The 22,276-nt window shown below is 43.1% G+C and overlaps 1 protein-coding gene across 4 annotated transcripts in view; it reads left to right on the top strand.

Moving 5' to 3' along the window:
* Nucleotides 1-22,276, top strand: part of LOC117670411 (adhesion G protein-coupled receptor G1-like) — a 73,174-nt gene that overhangs the window by 29,368 nt on the left and 21,530 nt on the right. For 2 of the 4 annotated variants that reach the window (XM_087877048.1, XM_087877049.1), the window contains exons 2-5: nucleotides 16,693-16,874; nucleotides 19,013-19,441; nucleotides 20,484-20,540; nucleotides 21,516-21,654. In XM_087877048.1, the coding sequence (XP_087733174.1) occupies nucleotides 16,835-16,874; nucleotides 19,013-19,441; nucleotides 20,484-20,540; nucleotides 21,516-21,654 (665 nt within the window). In that variant the 5' untranslated portion in view covers nucleotides 16,693-16,834. The remainder of the gene's footprint in view (nucleotides 1-16,692; nucleotides 16,875-19,012; nucleotides 19,442-20,483; nucleotides 20,541-21,515; nucleotides 21,655-22,276) is intronic. The other 2 variants (XM_087877050.1, XM_087877051.1) reach the window with 1 other exon arrangement.

Below are 22,276 nucleotides of genomic sequence, written 5' to 3'. Positions count from 1 at the left end.
CCTGTTCCTTTTGCATATGTGTCCCCTTCACTCCATCTCATGGACCTCAATGTCTGAGATCAAAACCTAGCTGGAGACTCAGGACTCTTTCAGTTCATCTAGTAATTTTTGACTCCTACCCTGTTTCCCCCAAAATAAGACTTTCCCTGATAATAAGCCCAATCGGGCTTTTGAACGCATGGCAATAAGGCCAAGCGCTTATTTCAGGGTTCAAAAAAATATAAGATAGGGGAATTATTCTTATTTTCGGGGAAACACGGTAGTAACCACATGGATGTGGTGACTCAGTGGCTAAGACATTGAGTTTATCAATCAAAAGTTGGCAGTTCAGCGGTTTGAATTCCTAGTGCCGCGTAACGGGGTGAGCTCCCATTTCTTGTCCCAGCTCCTGCCAACCTAGCAGTTCGAAAGCACATAAAAAATGCAAGTAGAAAAGTAGGGTCCACCTTTGGTGGGAAGGGAACAGCATTCCGTGCCACTTTTGGCATTGAGTCATGACCATGGAGACATCTTTGGACAGCGCTGGCTCTTCGGCTTTGAAACGGAGATGAGCACCACTCCCTAGAGTTGGGAACGACTAGCACATATGTGCAAGGGGAATCCTTACCTTTTAACCACATGGATAGATTTTCTCCATGATGGTCTATCCCTGGTCTTTCAGTTCTCCTAATAGTGGACTCATTGCCACTGTGACCTATCCACCTTGCTGCTCCTCGTCCTCTTCCTCAAATTCTTTTCAACTTTCCCAGCATCAGAGTCTTCTCCTGGGTGTTGGGTCTCTTGCATAATGTAGGATAATTTGAGCCCAATCATTTGTGCCTTGAGTGAGAACTCTGGGTTGATGTATTCAATCATCCGTCAGTTTGTTCCCTTGCCTGGAATCTTCTCCAATACCAGAGTTTAAAGTGGCATCAATTCTCTTCTTCTCCTGCATCTTTAAAGTCCAGTTTTTGCTTCCACATCGCATCACGGGGAAGTTTATGGCTTGCACAATCCTGATCTTTGTAGGAATAGTCACATCAAGGCATCTGGATATCTTTTCCAGGGCCTTCATGGCTGCTCTACAAAGTGTGGTGTATTTCTTGACTGCTTGTTCCTTTACTGTTGATGGTGGTTCCCAGAAGGCAGAAGCTCTTCACCACTTCGATATTTTCACATTCTAAGCTTGGTTGTTCTGCCTGCGGTTATTTATGTTTAATTTCGGTCTCATTTTTTTCCATTCAATGTGCTTTTACTAAAAGTGAAAAAGAAGGCTCGCAGATCCTTAGCATTCTCAGCTACCGGGATAAAATTATAGGGCAGGTTATTGATGCTTCTGTTGTGGTCCTCCCGCAGCCTGCGGAGCTGGCAGCGGAGTCGGACAGCAATGAGGTTGAGGAAGAACATAGGCCAGTCCTGGAGGCTGGGCGAGGGCTCTGCGTCGGAGGCAGAGATGGGGCCAGGGCCATCGGGGAGTGATGTGCGGACTTCGGAGCCTCCAGAGGCTGACAGTAGAGAGGCAGAAGAACAGAAGGAGCCTGTTCCTAGTGCACACATGAGAAGAGCTGCCAGAAGGCAGGAGCAGCTAAAACAGAGAGGACGACTTGGGAGTAAGGCCAAGAGATGATTGGCCCCTCCCATAAGGCTTAAAAGACCAGCAACGGCTCTTGGCCTCTTTGCCGGAAAACAACGTTGAGAGAATTGCTTCTTGTTTCACTGTATTCATTTCTTGTCGGCGTCTTCTGCATCTGAACTTTTGCCAAGAAAAGCCTTTGGCAGTTTGCCTAATTATCCCAAGGTCGGTGATAAACTGAGGAATGGTGTTTTGAAGAATTTGCTCTAATGGGCCGACTTGATTTAGGCATAGAAGCAGCCTTCCAGTCATCGTCCAGCTGAAGACTTTCATCAATGCCAGCTTCTAGTTTTCAAAGGCAAGTCCTTGGCCTCTACGTTCCTCTCCTCTGGTGGTCTTGTCCTTCCAACTGGGGAATTGAGTCTCCTATCTGCTCTCTGGAGATCCAAGAGGACCCAGTTTGATCTTGTTTCAGTGCACAAATGCTTGGCCCTTATTTGGAAGAGCAGCCTGCAGAGGGGATTAAGGGCGAGTCTGTGCATGGCATGAGTTCAGCAGGAGAAAACGATGTGGAGAGGACAAATAGCCATTTGGAGGAAGCAGCCCAAGGTGGACATGGTGGAAGGATCTGGTAGGAAAGGAGACATTTGCTTCGGTGGGTGGAATAATCTGAATCCTCTTCTTTTTGTCTTCTTTCTTTTCCTTCTCCCCTCTTCCTTTCTTCGTCCTCTCCCTTTTCTCTTCCCTCTTTCTCCACCTCCATTCCTCTTTTTCTTCTCCAACTTTTCTTCTGCCTCTTCTTCTCCTTGACTTCTTCTCTGCTTCCCTTATTTTTTTTTCCCTATCATAACGATAATGCAGAAATAAAACTTAGAAGCATAACCGAAGCTCATTCCACTTAGAGATTACAAACCACAGGTTTCCCCATCTCTGCTGAACATCTTAGCACTTTGCTGCCATTGTCCATAAATGACTCTGTAGGAGACCACATGTTCTTCTGAAAAACACAGAGACAAGCAAGCAGGTATCCTCAGTTATTTTGTGAAGCAACTACATTAACCCTTGTCATTTGTTTAGGAAGATAGGTCTTGGAGTCCAAAACAACTGGAGGATACCACACCTTCTCTATCCTGCCAACAGCACTAAACCATGATCCAACTGGTGTTCCACCCATTTCTTGGATATCGATGGAAACCTGCCATATCATATGCTTGCCATCTAAGGCTTTTGAGGGGCATATTGTCTACACCAGGGGTCTCCAACCTTGGCAACTTTAAGCCTGGAGGACTTCAACTCCCAGAATTCCCCAGCCAGCAAAGCAAAGCTTTGCTTTCCTGGCTAAGAGAAGACTAAAACTTAGACCTTCTTGGCTCCCTTCTAGTTGAACATCTTCACCACTAGGCCATTACACCTATAGGACTTAGTCTTGTCTCCTGAGGACTGCTGTTTTCACGGCGGTCCTCAGGATTGTTTTGTAAACAGTTTGCACTGACTGACTTCCTAGGGCTGAGCGTGAGTCACGGGCCAGAGATTCCCACATCTGGGTTCATGTCTCACGCAAGACTAGAAGTCACGGTCTCCGTTTCTAATCTGGTTCCTTTAAACCATTACAGCAAAATAACTCTTTTTGAGTCAGTCTCGACTCCTGGTCAGTTCCCTGCAGTTTTTTTTGCCACTGAACGAGAAGTGGTTTACCTCTGTTGTCATCTTCCTAGGGCTGAGTATGAGTCACTGGCACAAGGTCTCCCAGATGGCTTTGTGCTTAAGGCAGGACTAGAACTCACAGCCTCCTGGTTTCTAGTCAAACATCCCCACTGTTAGGATATGGTTTGAGCCTAACAAGTTGTCCAGGCAATATATGTGTTCTGTGACTTTAATATGAATATGTATTGTGTGACTTTAAGGCTTTACTGCTGAATCATTATAATGCTGAGTCATGCTGTAATTAGATAATCACAGGTTGTGAGAGTATTTAAGCAAGGTATTGTAATGTATTCAGTTTGATGATGAAGCTGGTATGATATGCTACCAGAGTATGATATGCTACCATAGTGTGAGGAGTTGCTAACCATTGTGCTATCATCGTTTGATAGACCTGCTACCATCGTGGTTTGTGAACCAGAGTGAGTTTGTTATTCTAACCAACTAATGTTTGTTTGGTAAGAAGATATCTGTAACTACTGGATTGTTTTAACTGGCAAAGACTTGGAATTTGTTTAAAGACCATGAGACTGTTTTTCACTATAAAGTAAGCTTTTGATAAACCAGTTTGCATCTCTCTTATTCATTGCTCTCAGCAACGTTTCCTTGTGCATTTACTCTGCTGGTTGGTAACACAACACCAATATCCTTAACATCCACCGCCACACCAAGATGGCTCTCCTTTGCAGGCTGAACTATTTAATTAATTAACCTATCACATTTATTTTTTAAAATAAATTTTATTAATTTTCTGTTGTTTACATTTGTTAGCGCTTAATAAAAATCATGTTGTTTGGGTATTGAATTTGCTTAACAATACAGATTATATTCTTAATCTCCACCCTTTGTTCCAACCACTGGTAAAATACATTCCATGTTTGATAATATTCTGCGTCTTCTTTCTGTTTAATTTTCAGTGTCAGTCTATCCATTTCTGCACCATCTAGTACCTTCCTAATTATCTCTTCGTCTCGTGGTATTTCTTCATTTTTCCAATATTGTGCGAATACAGTCCTCACTGCTGTTAAGACACGTAATATTAAATATATAGTTAACCTATCACATTTATATGGCGGTCAATCTCACCCAAGGAGATTCTGGGCCGTGTATCATAAAATCAACAATTCAAGCATATTGTAAAAGCCATTAAGTCAATTGAATTAATGAATAAGGCAAAGATTGTGAAGGATTAATGAAAATGTCATACGTGGTCCAACTTGTTCTTTTGGTATCAAAGATATATAAGCAGTTGTCCAAGATGGGGGTATTTTGCCCCCTTGTTGAATATTGCAAAATAAATCTCTAAGTTGTCCCACCATTTCAGCTTGTAAAGTTTTGTAATACACTGCGGTCAAACCATCCGTGCCAGGAGCTTTGGCTGTTTTTAGCTGTTTAATTGCTGCTGTTATCTCCTCCTCTGTTATAGGATAATTCATTCTTTCCTTTTGTTGATCAGTAATTTTTGTAACTCTCTTATCCTTTAAATATTTTTCTATAAGTCCATTCTGCACCTCTTCTTTGGCATATAGTTTAGTATAATAATCCACAAAAGCTTCTTTAATTAGTTTTTGTTGAAAGATTTCTTTCCCTCCAATATCAATACTATCAATAGTCCGTATACTTTGTTTTTTCCTCAATGTGTAAGCCAACCATCTGCCCGGTTTGTTAGCGTTGCAAAATGTATTATGCTTCGCGTATTGTAAGCTTGTTGCAACTTGTTCCGCCATAAGCATTTGAAATTGGTCTTTCAAAAGTTTTATAGCACTTCGTATTCTTTCATCTGTTGGGTTTTTAATAAGTAACTGTTCTTTATTCTTTATTTCCATTTCCAACTCAAATCTTTTCTTTTGTCGGAACAGTCTATGTTTAGAATTCATGTAGATGAGTACCCCTCTCATATAAGCTTTACTTGCATCCCAAACAATTTCAATTGGGGTACCTTTATTCAAATTTATTTCAAAAAATTCTTTCAAATGCTTTTTAAGTTCTATTGTATTTTTTTCATATCTAAACAAGTTCTCATTTAATCTCCAAGAACGTCTCTCAACCTTATCCATCTCAATTTCTATCCATACAGGGCTATGGTCAGTCAGAGTTCTTGGACAAATCTTTGTTCTTTTTGTCTTAACAAGTAGATCATTTGACAACAGGATAAAATCAATCCTAGAAAAAGATCTATGTCTATCCGAAAAAAAGGTGTAGTCCAATTCATTTGGATTATGTATTCTCCAAACATCTTTTAATTCCATATCTTCTTTCATATCAAAAAAGGTCTGTGGTAGTCTAATTCTAGACTTTGCCAAGCTCTTTTTATCTAGTTTAGAATCAATTACTCCATTCCAATCTCCCATAATTAAAATAGATCTATAGTCCCATTGCAATATTTTAGTATGTAACATCTTATAAAAATAATCCTGTTGTTGGTTGGGAGCATAAATTCCAATCAAAAGAATTTGACCATTTGCTGTGAGCAATTCAATTGCTACGATTGCTATGATAACAGCAGCAAGATTGTTGATAGGTAAATATTGGAAGAATGAAGCTTTGCCTACTATCGAGGAATGGACTTTGAAGATGGCCAGTTTTGCAGAGATGGCGAAGATTTCAGCATATTTAAAAGATTGTTCACAAGAGACTTATGAATGGGAATGGAAAAGGTGGATAGAATATGTTCAGAACAAATACCAAACTAGAAAGTACCAAATAGCTTTTATTTGAAAATAATGTATTAGAAATATCTTAATGTAAAGAGATAAAGAGGGAAAATAATATAGGGGGAGGGATGGGTTCAGGTATATATATCAGTATTATTAGTTATGAGTACATAATAGGGAAGTCTGGGGGGGAGGGTTAGGGAGGGTTAGGGAGGATGGGAAGTTTGGGGAGGGAGGTGGGGGGGTGAAAAAAGGGGTGAAAATGTAATTGTAAAACTTTTGCAATAAAAAAAAGAAAATGTCATACGTGGTCAACCAATGAGTAGAATCTCTGCTGTCAGAGGATTTCCAGGTCTGGTGAAAATAAAAAACAAAACCATGTTTTAAGGGTTTTCTAAAAGGCCACGAAGGTTGGGGCTAACCTCACCTCTCCTGGGTCCCTTCAGATGGAACTCCATTGCAGATGGGTTCCACCATTTCTCTCCTTCTGGATCTGATGAGACAAGTAAATGTAATCCCGGCTAAACCCCCTCAAATAACTGGTCCCATGCCATATGGGGATTTATAGGTCAAAACTGATACCTTGGATTGGAACTGGAAGCAAACTTTTACAACGTGCTTAATCAGAGCTGGTTGAAATCTCTCAACAATAGAATATAGAACACTGAATTATAGGATGGGAAGGTACCTGGGAGGTCTTCTAGTCCAGCCCTCTGCTCAAGGCAGGTGACCCTATACCATTTAGGTCAAATGGTTGTCCAGTCTAATTTTGAAAACCTCCAGGGATGCAGCACCAGCAATTCTGGGACGCAATCTGTTCCATTGATAAATTGTTCTCACAATGAGGGAAGTGAGTGTCAGACTAAGACCTGTAGACCTGGTTCCAAATGTTTGTTTCTTTTTAAAGATTTGGGGTGGTAAGCTTATGAATGCCACTTACTTTATGGCATGGGATCCCACTGACTCAGCCTTTGTTCACTGTCTCTGCTAATGCAGAACTAAAGAACGCAGAATCATAAGGAATACAGATTTCCCACCTAGAACTAAGGAGAAATTTCCTGACATTGAGAACAATTTATCAGTGCTATCACCTGGGGAGTTCTGGAGTTCAAGGTTTGCACACATGTCTGTGGCATTGGTTGCCCTGGCTTTGTAGCAATAGCAATAGCACTTAGATTTATATACTGCTTTACAGTGCTTTACAGCCTTCTCTAAGTGGTTTGCAGAGTCTGAGTATTGTCTCCAACAATCTGGGTCCAACAATCTGGGTCTCATTTTACCAACCTCAGAAGGACGGAAGTCTGAGTCAACCTTGAGCTGGTCAAGATCGAACTTCTAGCAGTTGGCAGAGTCAGCCTGCAATACTGCATTCTAACCACTGCGCCACCAGGGCTTCTAATTAATCCCTGCCTAAGGGGGAAAAAAGAAATTTAACTGAGTTTTCTCAATGTCCTTCAACTCTGCTCCTTGGATATTTTTTTTTTTAATTTGATTTATATGCCGCCCTTCTCCGGAGACTCGGGACGGCTTACAATGCGTTAAGCAATAGCCTTCGTACTTTTGTATATTTATACAAAGTCAGCTTATTGCCCCCACAAACTGGGTCCTCAATTTACCTACCTTAGAAAGGATGGAAGGCTGAGTCAACCTTGAGCCTGGTGGGATTCGAACTTGCAGTAATTGCAGGCAGCTGAATGTTAATAACAGGCTATTAGCCAGCTGCGCCACCAGCTGAATATGCACATATTCAGGAACGATGGACTTCTGCTTCTCCATCTTCCTGGGGCCAAAGGCAATACTCAGTGTTTCTCAACTTTAAACATTTTAAGATGTCTGGACTTCAACTCCCAGAATTCCTCAGCCAGTATGAAGTCTAGTATGTCTTAAAGTTGCTAAGGTTGAGAAACAGCGAATAGGATGTTTTGTGGCTAGACAGCTTCCTATTTAAGCTTTTGAAATAAAACAGGTTTTTCAAGTTGGGTGAAACTGAGAATCTGTGTGGGCCCCCAAATAGCAATTCTTCTCTGCTATAATGTTCCATTGGCTTCCCCTCCTTGAAGGTTGCCAAAGTATCTCATCAGAACAAGAAGCAATGGATGGAAACTAATCAAGAAGAGAACCAACCTACAGTGGCACTAAGGAGAAATTTCCTGACAGTTGGAACAACTAACCAGTGGAACGGCTTGTGGGGGCTTTATCACTGGACTGGAGGCTTTTAAGAAGAGACTGGACAAGCATTATAGGGTCTCCTGCTTTTGCAGAGGGTTGGACTAGAAGACCTCCAAGGTCCCAACTCTGTTATTCTGTGATGTTCCTTTTCTTATTTCTCATCCCCTGCACTGTTTTTTTCCTGTAGTCATCATGGCATAATTTTTCTTGTACAAAATTGATTTTTGAGATAATAACATTACTAGAAAAGTCTAGGAAGGAAGTAGACTTGAACAACAACAACAAAAAATCAGCTCCAAAACGAATTTCCTTCCAGCTTTCAAAACCCGTCATGCGGTAGCCCAAAGTAGGCTGAGATGCATCTGGTCCATGAGCTGATAAGCTCTTGTGCAAAACAGGAATGTCCGCTGTGTGATATTGTCGTAGTAACTGGTTTTGTGTAACCCAGTTTTATCCTCAGCAGCTGAGTGTGGGAGATTCAGAGAAAAGGCAGAAGTTGAGTTGCTTGCATTAACTAAAGACCAACTTTTCAGGTAATCCCTTCGCTCTGTTGCATATTGTTGGGACTTCATCTGGAAAGTTGAGTCTGGTTCCTGAAGCCCCATTTTGAGCAAAGTTCAAATAAGCTGGAGCGGATGCAGAAGTGAAGATGGTCAGGAAGCTGGAAAGTAAGTCTCAAGAGAAGAAGCCAAGGGAACGAGACAGGTCTAGTTAGGAAAAGACTAGGAGTACTTTTCAAGTACTTGAAGGGGTCTCCAAAAGATGTTCAATGCCTGTTTTCTGCACTAGAGGCATCTATCTCCATGGCTCAGGACCTGGGTACCTACGAGACCGTCTTTTGCCACCAATAGCCTCCCACCGACCAGTTCGTCCTCACAGGGAGGGACTACTCAGAGTACCGTCAGTCAAATTATGCCGACTGGCGACTCCCAGGGGGAGGGCCTTCTCTGTGAGGGCTCCAACCCTTTGGAATGAACTGCCCCCGGAGATACAGAATATCCCCGATCTCCGTGCTTTCCACCGTGCCCTCAAGACCCTGATGTTCCAACAGGCGGGGCTAAACATATGAACATGTGAATGATTTTAAAATGTTATCTAATTTTAGGTTCTATTTAATTGGGCCAAACTATGTTACAATAATAATTTTAATTAGCAATTTTATGATGTTTGTGTATCTATATTTTTCTTGACTGTACACCGCCTTGAGTCCTACGGGAGAAGGCGGTATAGAAATATAATAAATAAATAAATAAATAAATAAATAAATAAATAAATAAATAAATAAATAAATAAATAAATAAATAAATAAATAAATAAATAAATAAATAAATAAATCTATAGGGAAGGTTGCGGGGGGGAAATAAAGAAGGTAGGTATGATCATGAAATTGAAATCCGGGTTTTAGTGAACTGGGACACTGATTAAAAAGAGGCACAACTTCAGTTGCATTGTTGCATCCACCACTGTAATTTTTTTTTACCCTTCCTGAGTATGTCCCTGCAGTGCAGGAATAATGGCTTGAAGTGACATAGATTCCTGTTAAATGTCAGGAGGAACTTCCAAGCTTAACAGTTTCACAGAGACACCAGGCAACCGGGGTCTCCAAGGTACTTGGGCTTTGAAAGATGGTGGAGCTCTGCAGCTTCATTATTTGAACTATCCTGCCTCAAGCAGTGGACTTTTTATGGTTGGGTGGAGAAGTCCTACAAAGATCTGCTAATCTCCAGGAGCCAGGGAAGAAATGGTGGGTTCAAGGCAAAGTTTTATGTTGCTCGGAAGTCTCTGTCAATCTTTGTGTGTCAACTGTTTCTAGGTTTTCTTTGTGGCTCTGGAGCCGAACTGCGTTGTAACCTAGGGGGTCTCCAACCTTGGCAACTTTAAGACTTGTGGACTTCAACTTCCAGAATTACTTAGCCAGCCGTGGAATTCTGGGAGCTGAAATCCACAAGTCTTAAAGTTGCCAAGTTTGGAGACTTCTGCTGTAGCCTAGGGAAAGAAAACTGTGTTTATATTACTTATCCTTTGATTTCTCCTTCTCTTCTCCTTATCTCCCATTTCAGTTCTGATAGTCTGTCTTTGGAAGATATCATGGTATTGTTGACTGTTGCTGTTGTCTTTCCTTTCCCCCCCTTTTTCTAACAAGTTTCAGGACTTCAGAGGGTGAGATGCTGAAGATGCAGATGGATTTTTGTTTGGGACTAGATCTCCTGTTTTTAACTTGCCTTGACTGATTTGGTACTTTCAGCCGAACTGCCCGACAAAAATAAATTCACTTCCAAAATTCCAACAACCTCTTTATCTTTCAAAGGGCTTGACATGTTTCTTGACATCATGCCCTAGAAAGCCCAACTTGTGGCAGAAAACACCACAACCTTCATCTTTCCCACTTTGGGACCCACACTATCTTCTGTGACAGCTTTTCTCACACCGTTTGATAGCTAGCGATGCTGATGGGAACGCGTTCCTCCGTGTGGTGCATTTGATTTGCTTGGGGGAGGAGGTACCTCTATGTGACTTTCTCACCTCCGATGAAACAGCACATTCCCCATTGCACCCAGCAAAGATTTCAGTTTTGATTAGGTGGGTGCAAAGGTTTGGCTTCGCAGAGGAGGCAACTGTGAAGTCTCCCATGCCAATCTTGGCTATAACCGTTGAAGGAACTGATTTTTTTTTCTTAATATCTTCCTGCCAACTGTAGATTATGGTTATAAAAGGTAAGCATTACTGCTTTATTTTGGTTTCCCCCCTCCAAATAATGCATTATTTCATTTCTTATGATTACATTTAATCACTTTATGTTTCCTAAGGGAAAGAAAGATAGGGGAACATCGTCGTCGTCATCATCATCATCATCATCATTGTTGTTGTTGTTATTGTTATTGTTATTATTGTTATTGTTATGAGCCACGGTGGCACAGTGGTTAGAGTGCAGTTCTGCAGGCTACTTCTATTGATCAGCGGCTGCCAGCAGTTCGGCAGATTGAATCTCACCAGGTTCAAGGTTGACTCAGCCTTCCATCCTTCCGAGGTGGGTAAAATGAGGACCCAGATTGTTGGGGGCAAGAGGCTGACTCTGTAAACTGCTTAGAGAGGGCTGTAAAGCACTGTGAAGCGGTATATAAGTCTGTGCTATTGCCCTTCTATCCAGCCAGCCAGCCAGCTAGCCAGCCATGATGGGCAGTTGCTAGAATGCAGTATTGCAAGCTGACTCTGTCCACTGCCAGGAGTTCGATCCTGACTGGCTTAAGGTTGACTCAGCCTTCCATCCTTCTGAGGTCGGTAAAATGAGGACCCAGATTGTTGGGGGCAAGAGGCTGACTCTGTAAACCACTTAGAGAGGGCTGTAAAAGCACTATGAAGCGGTATATAAGTCTTAAGTGCTATTGTTATTACTATTTTATAGCAGACCTCTGGCAGTTCAAGGCAGAATTCGTAGGGGTCTAGTCATATTTTTATCCCTACAGGAAGTAGCCCTGAGAGAGTGATTCTGATGGTCCCCAGATCGCCTGAGCTTTCATGGGTGAGGATGAATCAATCTGGCTCTCCCCTAATTAAATCAATAAAGATGATAAGAGGTCTGGAGCAGGGGTAGGTTCTACTTACCTTTACTACCGGTTTGCAATGGGATCGTATGTGAGCGCGCTCGCTTTGCTCGCGCCTGCGCCTTGCTTATGCGCACGCGCAGATCGCTTCTGATGACGTCAGGGTCAGTGGACGGAGCCTCCCGCTGGTTTTACTACCGGTTCTATAGAACCGGTCCAAACCGGGGGCAACCCACCACTGGTCTGGAGGCTAAATCAATATGAAGAGTGGCCAAGGCAGGGGTCTGCAACCTTAAACACTCAAAGAGCCATTTGGACCTGTTTCCCAGAGAAAAGAAAACAACGGGAGCCACAAAACCCTTCCTGTGCCTGACTATTTCTTGAGCGGCCACAAAAGTAGCGTATGTAGTTGAATTAAACGTTCTGTTTTCTTCTGAATTTTTCTTTTCTTGGATTTATCCATGGTTGGCCTACCAGGGGTTGAAAAGCTCAATAAATTGCGTGCTGGCGGGTGTCGCACATTGGCAGTTGTGACACATATTTTGAGTGACAGGGAGTCGCAGCAGACGGGTGAAAGAGCCACATGCGGCTCCAGAGCCACAGGTTGCTGACCCCTGGGCTAAGGGAACTGGTATGTTTAGCTTATTGAAAAGAAGAACTAGGGCAATATCATTGCGGTCTTCTTCTATGATAGCAGACTGTAGGTGTCCCAGAAATTCAGTCAATAGCTAGGAAGAATTAGAGGGGACATGATGACAGCTGTGTCTCAGTACTTGAGGGGCTATCACAGAGAAGAAGGTTGACAACCTATTCTCCAAAGCACCTGAGGGCAGGACAAGAAGTAACGGATGATGGAAACTTATCAAGGAGAGATCCAATCTAGAATTAAGGAGAAATTTCCAGACAGTGAGACAAATTAATCAGTGGAACGGCTTGCTTTCAGAAGTTGTGGGGGATCCATCACTGGTGGATTTCAAGAAAAGACCAGATAACTATCTGTCCGAAATGGTATTTCTCCTTCTCAAGCAGGGTACCAGACTAGAAGACCTCCAAGAGGTCTTCTTTCAATCTTTTTATTCTGTGTTCCATGTTCTAGTCCCACTGTTGAACTACCCTTGGTGTGCTTTCTTCTTTCATTTCTCACCTTGTCAACTTGTGGAATTTAACAAGTCCACACATCTTCAAGCTGTCAAGATTGAGAAATGCTAAATTTAATATTTTACAGAAGACTCACAAACAGCACGGATTAATCCCACGAAGGGACTAAACAAGTAACGCAAAAACAAGTGAACAAAACAGGTTAAAAATGTCCAGGAAGTTATCCTTTTTGTTTATGTTTATGTTTATTGTCTTTGTATACAGCCCTTCTCCCGAAGGACTCGGGGCGGTGAACAGCCAGCAGATAAAATACAGAAAATACAAAATTTAAAACAATATTAAAATCGAATTAAATTAATTTGGCCCACAGTTAAAACACCCTTATATTAAAACCCATAATTTAACAATTTAAAATTAAAACAATTAAAAAAGTTAGGTCAGGTCAGCCTGGCTTGATGAAACAGAAACTTCTTTAAGGCACGGCGGAAAGTGCGCAGATCCGGGATCCGCCGTATCTCCGGGGGCAACTCGTTCCAGAGGGTAGGTGCCCCCACAGAGAAGGCTCTCCCCCTGGGGGCCGCCAGCCGACATTGTTTTCCAGCATGCCATCGGTTAATTATGAATAATTGAATATATTGCTCTGGGAAACTAAATCGGAATTTCTAGCAAGGATAAATCTCACGAATATTATATTTTTTAACATTGCAATTGTCCTTTTTAAGTCTGTGGGAAGTTATAGCCAACCAATATATTTTATAAAGAAAATAAATAACTGTTTTAATCTGTGTTTTTTTTTACTTTGCTTTTAACAATGATGTTTACATGATTTTACTGATTTATTTGAATCATGCAAGTGCGATGGGCAGTATAGAAATTTGTTAAACAAATAAACCCAGTCAACACATCATAAAATACTAAATTCAAGCTATAAACTGCAACGGTTTGAGTCAAAGTGGGAAACCTATTCTGATTGACGTATCTTCCTGTAAATCTCATTAATTCCTGACGGCTTTTACCTTTTATCTTAACTGTTCTAAATCTGCTCTTAGATTCCATTTATGTCTTGATTCTAATCGTTTCCAGTTATTCAGAAATATCCCCTTTGGGTTTTCTTTATGCCTTTCTGCTGTTCTTTTCGGTTTAAAAGCTATATTTAGGAAAACAGACCGTTCAGTTTGGCTAAGAAGAAGAAACAGTTTGTAATCTGCTGCTCAGACCAAACCTTGAGATGTGCGAACTGCTGGTTATCTGCTCTTTCTCCCACACATTCCTGGGGTTTCTTTCCCAGGGGAAGCTGGGAGTGTTTTAAGAAGGACACAGGACTTGCCTCTTAGCATAGTTGCAATGATCTCTTGGGCCCACCAAGGCCTGGAGAAGTGAGAGGTTGATGGGGGATGTGGAATGCGGAACAGAACAGAACAGAACAGAACAGAACAGAACAGAACAGAGAATAGGATATGGAGTGGAGTGGGATAGGAGAGGATAGGATGTGGAGGAATGGAATGGAATAGAATAGCATAGCATTACATAGAATAGAACAGAGAATAGAATATAGAATGGAATGGAATGGAATAGAAGAGAAGAGAAAAGAAGAGAAAAGAAGAGAATAGAATTCTTTCTTGGCCAAGTGTGATTGGACACACAAGGAATTTGTCTTTGGTGCATATGCTCTCAGTGTACATAAAATGGTAGGACTAGAACTCACCATCTCCTGGTAATTGGCCCAAAGTCACCCAGCTGGCTTTCATGCCTAAATCAGGACTAGAACTCACAGGCTCCTGGTTTCTAGCCCTATGCCTTGACCACTAGACTATTCCTGCTTCTCCGCACAGCAAATAGATCAGGATGAACGCACAATTGATCCCACCAAGACATATGAAAAAATAATAATAATGGAGTACAGCTCCTCATTTCAGGGCTGGAAAATCCTTTTTTTTTTTTTTTTTGTTTCTTTTTCTCATCAAAATAAATGAAACCCAGTCTGCCTGTGACTTCTGTCTGGCGTGCCGTCGTTGTCCTGGTTCATTTCAGATTTTAATTGTCTCCAAATTGGGCTGCTTGAGCAGGATTTGGTTGCAACTTAGTGGAAACCTTCCTTGTCTTAACTGGGAAAGGCAAGATGAATAACAATGACTGGAAACGATTCCTTCGCCTGTTTCTGCTTAAACTACTCAACTTCATCTGGACCAGGGTGGTCATTCCGTGCACGGCTGACTCAGGCCCCAAATGGGGAAACCATTCCTTGGCATTTTAAGTTCTTAAAAAGAAAAATGCGGTTTGCATTAATCTCTTGCCACACATCGGATGCTGGGTACTGAAGATTTCACACTGCTTGCTTCCTTCCCTTAATAAAAATAAATAAATACAGGGGGTCTCCAGCTCGTTTTGATGCAAGAATTATGGTGCAGGTTTTATGCAGGTTTTTTGTGCAGAGGGTTTCCCCCTTATTTCTCAGGGGGGAAACCGAGCCTCAATGGTCACCCCCTTTTGCCAACATTTCAGTGGTGATGCCGTTGAGAGAAGGAGAAACCCTGGTAGGTTGGGGCTGGGCTGCTGGCTGCAATTTAGTCTGTGCTGCGGCTAACAGCAGCTAAACAGCCTTATTTGGAAGTGGTCTGGAATATATTATTTTGTTTTGAAATGAGCTTCAAATTTTAATCCAGAAAAAAAAAAAGAAGAAGAAAAAGGGAGAAAATGTCAGGCGCGAAAGACCAGGTCCGCACATGAAGGTTCAATTAAAAGACTGATTTATTGCTAAAACCTGTGCAACAGGAATCTTCTCAGCTAACGGTGGATACCTGGTTAGATAAGGGCCAATGGCATTCAAAGGGTGCTGGACCTAATTTGCTTGTGACTACGTAAAGATGCTAGGCTGATTCCCCCTTTTCATTCCACCCCCAGGTTGGCCAGCTCTTCTCCTACAGCAGTGTTTCCCAAACTTTTGACATATGTGTACCCCTTCTATAATTTTCGTAATGCTGAGTACCCCTCATAAAAAACATATGCTTTAACTCTAACCGTTAGATAACACTGCAATTCTCCGGTGTTTAAACAGCTCCGCAGCTCAACGTCAACTGTTAATGTTCCCGTAGTTTAAAAATGGCCGAACCCGAGCTGCGCGAAGGATGCGCAGAAGTTCCCGCCATAATGAGTTGCGATACGATGTACGATGGCCCCAGTTCCTGTGTAAAAACTGCGATACGCGCCTATTTCTTTCCTTGTTCTGTGGGCGCAGCTAAGCACGGTGCAGTGGATATTCCCACGTGATCCCCACCAAACTCCGGTGCAACCCCTACCCCCACCAAACTTCCTGTACCCCTGGGGCTACGCGTACCACACTTTGGGAAACACTGTCCTACAGAAAAAGAAAGTTAATGAACTGAAGTTTGTGAAATGTAACTGTACCTACTCAAGTTCTGGGCTAAAATAAAATATAAATATACTGTACAGGTGGGTTCTTGACTCACAACTGGTCTCCTAGCAACGGTTTAAAATTAGGAACGATCCATAAAAGAAATTTACGACCCAGATTGAAAGTTTTGATGGTTCCCCCGTATGATCAAGTGATCACCATGATCATACAGGGGAACATCGAAAGGTCGGCAGTTCAGCGGTTCGAATCCCGAGTGCCGCGTAACGGGGTGAGCTCCCTTTACTTGTCCCGGTTTATGCCAACCTAGCAGTTCGAAAGCATGTAAAAAATGCCAGTAGAAAAATAGGGACCACCTTTGGTGGGAAGGTAACAGCGTTCCGTGCGCCTTTGGCGTTGAGTCATGCCGGCCACAGGACCACGGAGACGTCTTCGGACAGCGCTGGCTCTTCGGCTTTGAAACGGAGATGAGCACTGCCCCCTAGAGTCGGGAACGACTAGCACATATGTGTGAGGGGAACCTTTACCTTTACCTTTTAGCATCCCATGGGTGACTCAATTATAAATAATTGACAAGTTCTTCCATTTTCAACCATTCTTTTGCAGAAACACCGTGATGGGATTTTAATTCCAGGATTGCAGATGCTCCCAGAAGACCCACATTTTCAAGAAGAGTGTCTTGCAGAAGATCCCAGTTGCCACGTTAAGCCTTTGCTAGATCCCTCAACCCAAGACCAGCTCTCCCAGGATGCTCTTCTACCTTCTTTCTGCCTTCTTCCAGCTCCAAGGTAACATAAACACTCTTAATTTTACTTTCTCCATTCATGGAGAATCAGAATCTCTTACCTCATCTCTTCTACAGTGAATTTATCATGATATACACCCCTCTTGCTAAACCTGGTAACTCCCAGTATCTTTGGACTACAAGTCCCATCATGTATGGTTAATGCCTTTGCTGGTGGTAGGTGAAGGAATAGAATTAATAGTGGGAAAATATCTGTAAGAGATGACCAGGCTGAGCTCGAGGGAGGGGTCAAACACACCATCAGTCTCGAGTCCCTTCATGGTCACAAGAGTCCACCCTTCCTTGAATTCCGTTGATTCTTATCTACCACCAATTTGCTTTGACTGTTAGTAGTTCAGATTCTTGTAGAAAATGTTGGCATGCAATAAACTGTATTGTTTCGAACCGCCTTGGCTCCTGACAATACCTTTGCTATTAATCTGCAGCGTTAAAAACTCCTGTAAGATTGCAGAGAGGAGCAACAGGAATAATTAGGGGGCTGGAGGCTAAAACATCTGAAAAACAGTTACAGGAATTAGGTATGTCTAGTCTTAATGAAAAGAACGTCTAGGTAAGACATGATAGCAGTGTTCCAATATTTGATGGGCTCCTACAAAGACGAGCAGGGTCAAACTATTTCCCAAAGCACCAAAAGGCAAGATGAGGAACCATGGATGGAAACTAACCAAGGAGAAAAGCAACCTAGAACTAGGGAGAAATTTCCTAACATTGAGAACAATCAAACGATGGAATGATTGTCTTCAGAACTTGTGGGTGCTCCATCACTGGAGGCTTTCAAAAGGAGTTTGGACAATCTTGTATCTGAAATGATATAGGGTCTCCTGCTTGAGGAGGGGATTGGACTAGAAGGCCCCCAAAGTCCCTTCCAACTCTATTATTCTATGTCAACGGAGAGTTCTTCCAAAAGGTTGGTTTCTTCTTTCACCAATGTGGCAATCTTACGCAACCTCTTTCTTTTCCCCCCTTGGTTGGATTTCGGAGGCGGGGAGGGGTGGGAATAGTCGCAAATCTGCTTCTCTCCTTCTCTGAAATGAACTTCATGAAACATAGTGATTGTCCGTGGTGAATACAATGCAGTATTGCAGGCTGACTCTGCCAACTGCCAGCAGTTCGATCCTGACCGGCTCACAGTGGACTCAGCCTTCCATCCTTCCCAGGTTGGTAAAATGAGGACTCAGATTGTTGGGCGCAATATGCTGACTCCGTAAACTGCTCAGAGAGGGCTGCAAAACACGCTGAAGCGCTTTATTTATTTATTTATTTATTTATTTATTTATTTATTTATTTATTTATTTATTTATTATTTATTGGTTCGATTTATATGCCACCCTTCTCCGGAGACACAGGGCGGCTTACAATGCGTTAAGCAATAGCCTTCCATGCTTTTGTATATACCTGCTTAGTAGGGCTTTCGGGCCCCCCCAAGCGGTGTTCTTTTATATACAAAGTCAGCTTATTGCCCCCACAATCTGGGTCCTCATTTTACCTACCTCGGAAGGATGGAAGGCTGAGTCAACCTTGAGCCTGGTGAGATTTGAACTTGCAGTAATTGCAGGCAGCAGGTGTTACTTAACAGTACTTTAGTCTGCTGTGCCACCAGGGCTCTATATAAGTCTAAGTGCTATTGCTATTGCACCTCATACAAGAAGTCCTTGATCACAAAAGGCTCCAGAATTTCTGTTGCTAAGCCTTGCGTAAGTGAGCCACACCCAATGTTATTGCCTTTTTGGCCATTGTGACTTTTCAACGGTCACTGAACAAATGGTTGTAAGTCAAGGACTACCTGTAGAATTTCCCTGAGTATTTTTTTCTGCTTTTCTGGAATGAACGCTTCTCTGTTTTCGTAGCATTAACTGCAAAAACTCGTAGATCTTAGGGTAGATCCCTCAGATCAGCGGTGAAATCCGGCCAGATCTATCTGGCTCGCGCGAACCGGTAGTGCCGGTGGCGGGAGGCTCCGCCCACCTGCCGGGACGTCATTACATCCCGTTTTTGACCCTCTGCGCATGCGCAGAAGAGGCCCACGCTCACATTCCCGAACCAGTAGTGAAGGTAAGTGCATTTCACCGCTGCCTCAGATCCTAATTCTTTGCTTTTCTCTTTTGCGGGGGTGCGGTCCAGGCGTGCATGGGGTGAGCAGCTACAAGGAGGACTTCCGCTTCTGTGCTGATCGAAGACAAACGGTTGAAGGCCACATCCGTTATGAAACCCAGCGGGACGCCATTACTATCTCCAATGGAGCTGACGGACTTAATATCAGTGCCCCGTTTCCGCCGGGACCTCAGCAATCCTGGGCCTTGCCTTCGCTGTTGGGGCCTTACCGCTTCTGCGTTTACTGGTTTCAGAATGACCATCTGTTCAATCTTACCTATGGCATCAGTCATACTTACCAGCTGAGTAACCAAGCTAATTATTCATTCTCCTCTCTAAATGTCACCTGCTGGGGGAGCAAAGATGGGCCCGATTTACTTAGCAACATCTCCTACTACTTCAGCAACGGCCCTGACAATCGCTCCCTTTCGAGTATGACGGGATACAAGTGCTTCTTAGGTAAGTTGCGTCAGAACGGGATGGAAAGCGAAAGGCAATATAACATTTGCATTCACTGTTGAACATTACAGATAGTCCTCGACTTAGAACTGTTTGCTTAGTGACCGTTGGAAGTTACAACGGCACTAAAAAAAGCACTTGTGACCATTGCAGCATCCTCATGTCATGTGATCAAAATTCAGACACTTGGGAACTGACCCATATTTATGACGGTTCACGTATCCCGGGGTCATGTGAGATCCCCTTTTGCAACTTTCCGACAAGCAAGGTCAATGGGGAAGCCCAATTCACTTAACAACCGTGTTATTAACTTAACAACTGCAGTGATTCACTTAACAAATTGTCAAGAAAGGTGGTAAAATGGGGCAAAACTCACTTAACAACGGTCTCGCTTAGCAACTGGAAATTTAGGGCTCAGTTGTGGTCGTAAGTCGAGAACTATCTATACTTGGCTGTAGAAAACTTGTATTGTTTTCACAGGTAAAAAAATACGTTCGTTTAATTTGTTGTGCTTAGTAGGTTGTGTGAATGCAGCTCCCGGAGGTTACTTGCTTGCTTGTTCGTTGGATTTTTATGGCTGCTCATCTCACCGTAATCACTTGGGAGACTCACAATATTAAAAAGAATAATAGATTGTGTCAGAGTGTTTTCAGTGACGCCATTAGAGGGCGTCTCTCTCTTCCCTTGTGTATTTGCATTGTAGTTCTCTGTGTAGAGTTGAAGAATGATTGCTTGTCTGGTATGTGCCAGGAGTGGGTTCTAAATTTTTTTACTACTGATTCTGTGGGCATGGCTTATTTTGTGGGCGTGGTTTGATGGTCATGTGACGATTCTTTAGGATTTAGCAGAGGTACTGGTCTACCAGGCTTTTAACTGCTTGCAGAGCTGTACTGGTTTACCCATTTGTTTTTGGAGGCACCGGTCTACCCATTTGTTTTTGGAGGCACCGGTCTACCACCACACTGCCTTTTAACACTGATCAGCTGTAGGGCGGCCCTTTGAACCCCCGCGGCAAGAGTTTAAACAGTTTTTTCTCTTCTAGCCGATCAGCTGGGACTCGGGAGGCAGCAAATAGATTGGGGGCGGGGCCAAATAAAAGGTAAGAATAACGCGCGGGGGGTGGGTGGGTGGGTGGGAGGGCCCAGCTCCTGAACAAAGAGAACCGATTCAGTGATGTCATAACGTCACCGCTACTGGCTCTGTCGAACCGGACCAAACTGGGAGGAACCCACCACTGGTATGTGCCTACCACTTGTACGTCTGTATATAGAAGTCTTGTATATAAACCACTGTTTGTAAAACAAACCTCTGTGTACTGTATTTTGCTCCTGGGTTGTCTCAAACTATAGTAGTCATGCTGTGCACACTCTGACAGATTGCTTAGCCTCTCATATCTACTGTGCACATTCAGAGAAGCAGATTGGAACAAATGATCAAAACGGTACAAAATCTCAAACGTTTGCACAGTTTATTCCGCCTTAGTCATAGTCGGGGTTAAATATTTTATCAGACACTGCAGGGTGCAACCCTGGGAATTAAAACCGTTCTTAAAAAACCAACAACTAACGGCTACAGTCGTCAAGATGTTGATTACTATTTTTTTTAGCCAATGCCGTTTCCTACCGTTTCAGGAAATGAGCGTGAGCACTAGAAAGCTTGAATTCCACCTAGCAGGAACTGGAGTGGGATAACTCACTATAGCCAACTCACCGCTGCCAATTTGCAATGGTCAACTTGCCACGGCCGGCTTACCGCGGCCAACTCGCCACAGGATAAGTTGCCACAGGACAAAAATTACATGAAATCGAAGAAATGGTGAAATGGAATCATTAAATAAAAAAATTTGCAAAAGGAGGGACAAAATGAAACGCGAATGACCAGCATTAAAATAATTTCTTAATTAATTTAAATCATGAAATAAAATGGTTGAATTGTCCTGCGGCGAGTTTCTTCTGGGCAAACTGGCCATGGTGAATTATCCCGTGACGAGCTGGCCTTGGTGGTGGGTTATCCCAGGAACAGCCAAACAATGAGGTCCTTTTATTTGACTTTGCTGGTTTGCTTTGCTCTGTAGATTTTGGGAAAAGAGACCAAAAGGAAACAGTTCAAATCAGCAACGTGGAAGAAGAAATGAGACGAACAGAGTTAAAACTGAAGAGCTTAGAAACACGCCTTAGCGGTGACGAAGACGGGCCTCCGGAAGATCCATTTTTGTGAGTATTTGGCAGCCAACCTACATTCTTATTCATTTATATTTTAAAAAATTAGGCACTGTGTATTGGCTGCAAAAAGGAGTGAGATGGAGCCGGGTGATTCGAGGTATGCTTTCAGTGGTGGGATTAAAATAATTTAACAACTGGTTCTCTGCCCTAATGATCAGCTGGGTGGGTGTGGCCACGGTGGGCGTGGCCACAGTGGGCGAGGCCAGGAGTGTGACAGGCAACACTCGGCCTCCTGCACCACCCTGGGAGCAAAAATTGGCTGGGGGAGGATGCACCAGCCGCATCCCGTTTTGGGCCTAGTAGGCCTCCCTGCAGCCTCCTAGGAGTGAAAACGGGCCGTGGGGGGACACCCCCCTGCACCCCGTTTTGGGCCTAGTAGGTCTCCTGGGCACAAAAATGGGCCACGGGGGGCACGCCGCACTCCCCATGCCCCATTTTGGGCCTAGTAGACCTCCCTGCACTTACCTGGGAGCCAAAATGGGGCGCTCAGTTACGGTCGTAAGTACAGATAGCCCTTGACTTACAACCGCAACCGAAGCCAAAATGTTCATTGCTAAGTAAGAGATAGCTAAGTTGTTGAGTGAAAATGGTCGTAAGTCACTTTCTTCAGGGC

This window comes from Pantherophis guttatus, chromosome 11, assembly GCF_059756535.1.
Source record: "Pantherophis guttatus breed Tessera chromosome 11, ASM5975653v1, whole genome shotgun sequence".
NCBI classification, from domain to species: domain Eukaryota; kingdom Metazoa; phylum Chordata; class Lepidosauria; order Squamata; family Colubridae; genus Pantherophis; species Pantherophis guttatus.
This window is presented reverse-complemented; position numbering and strand designations above follow the sequence as displayed.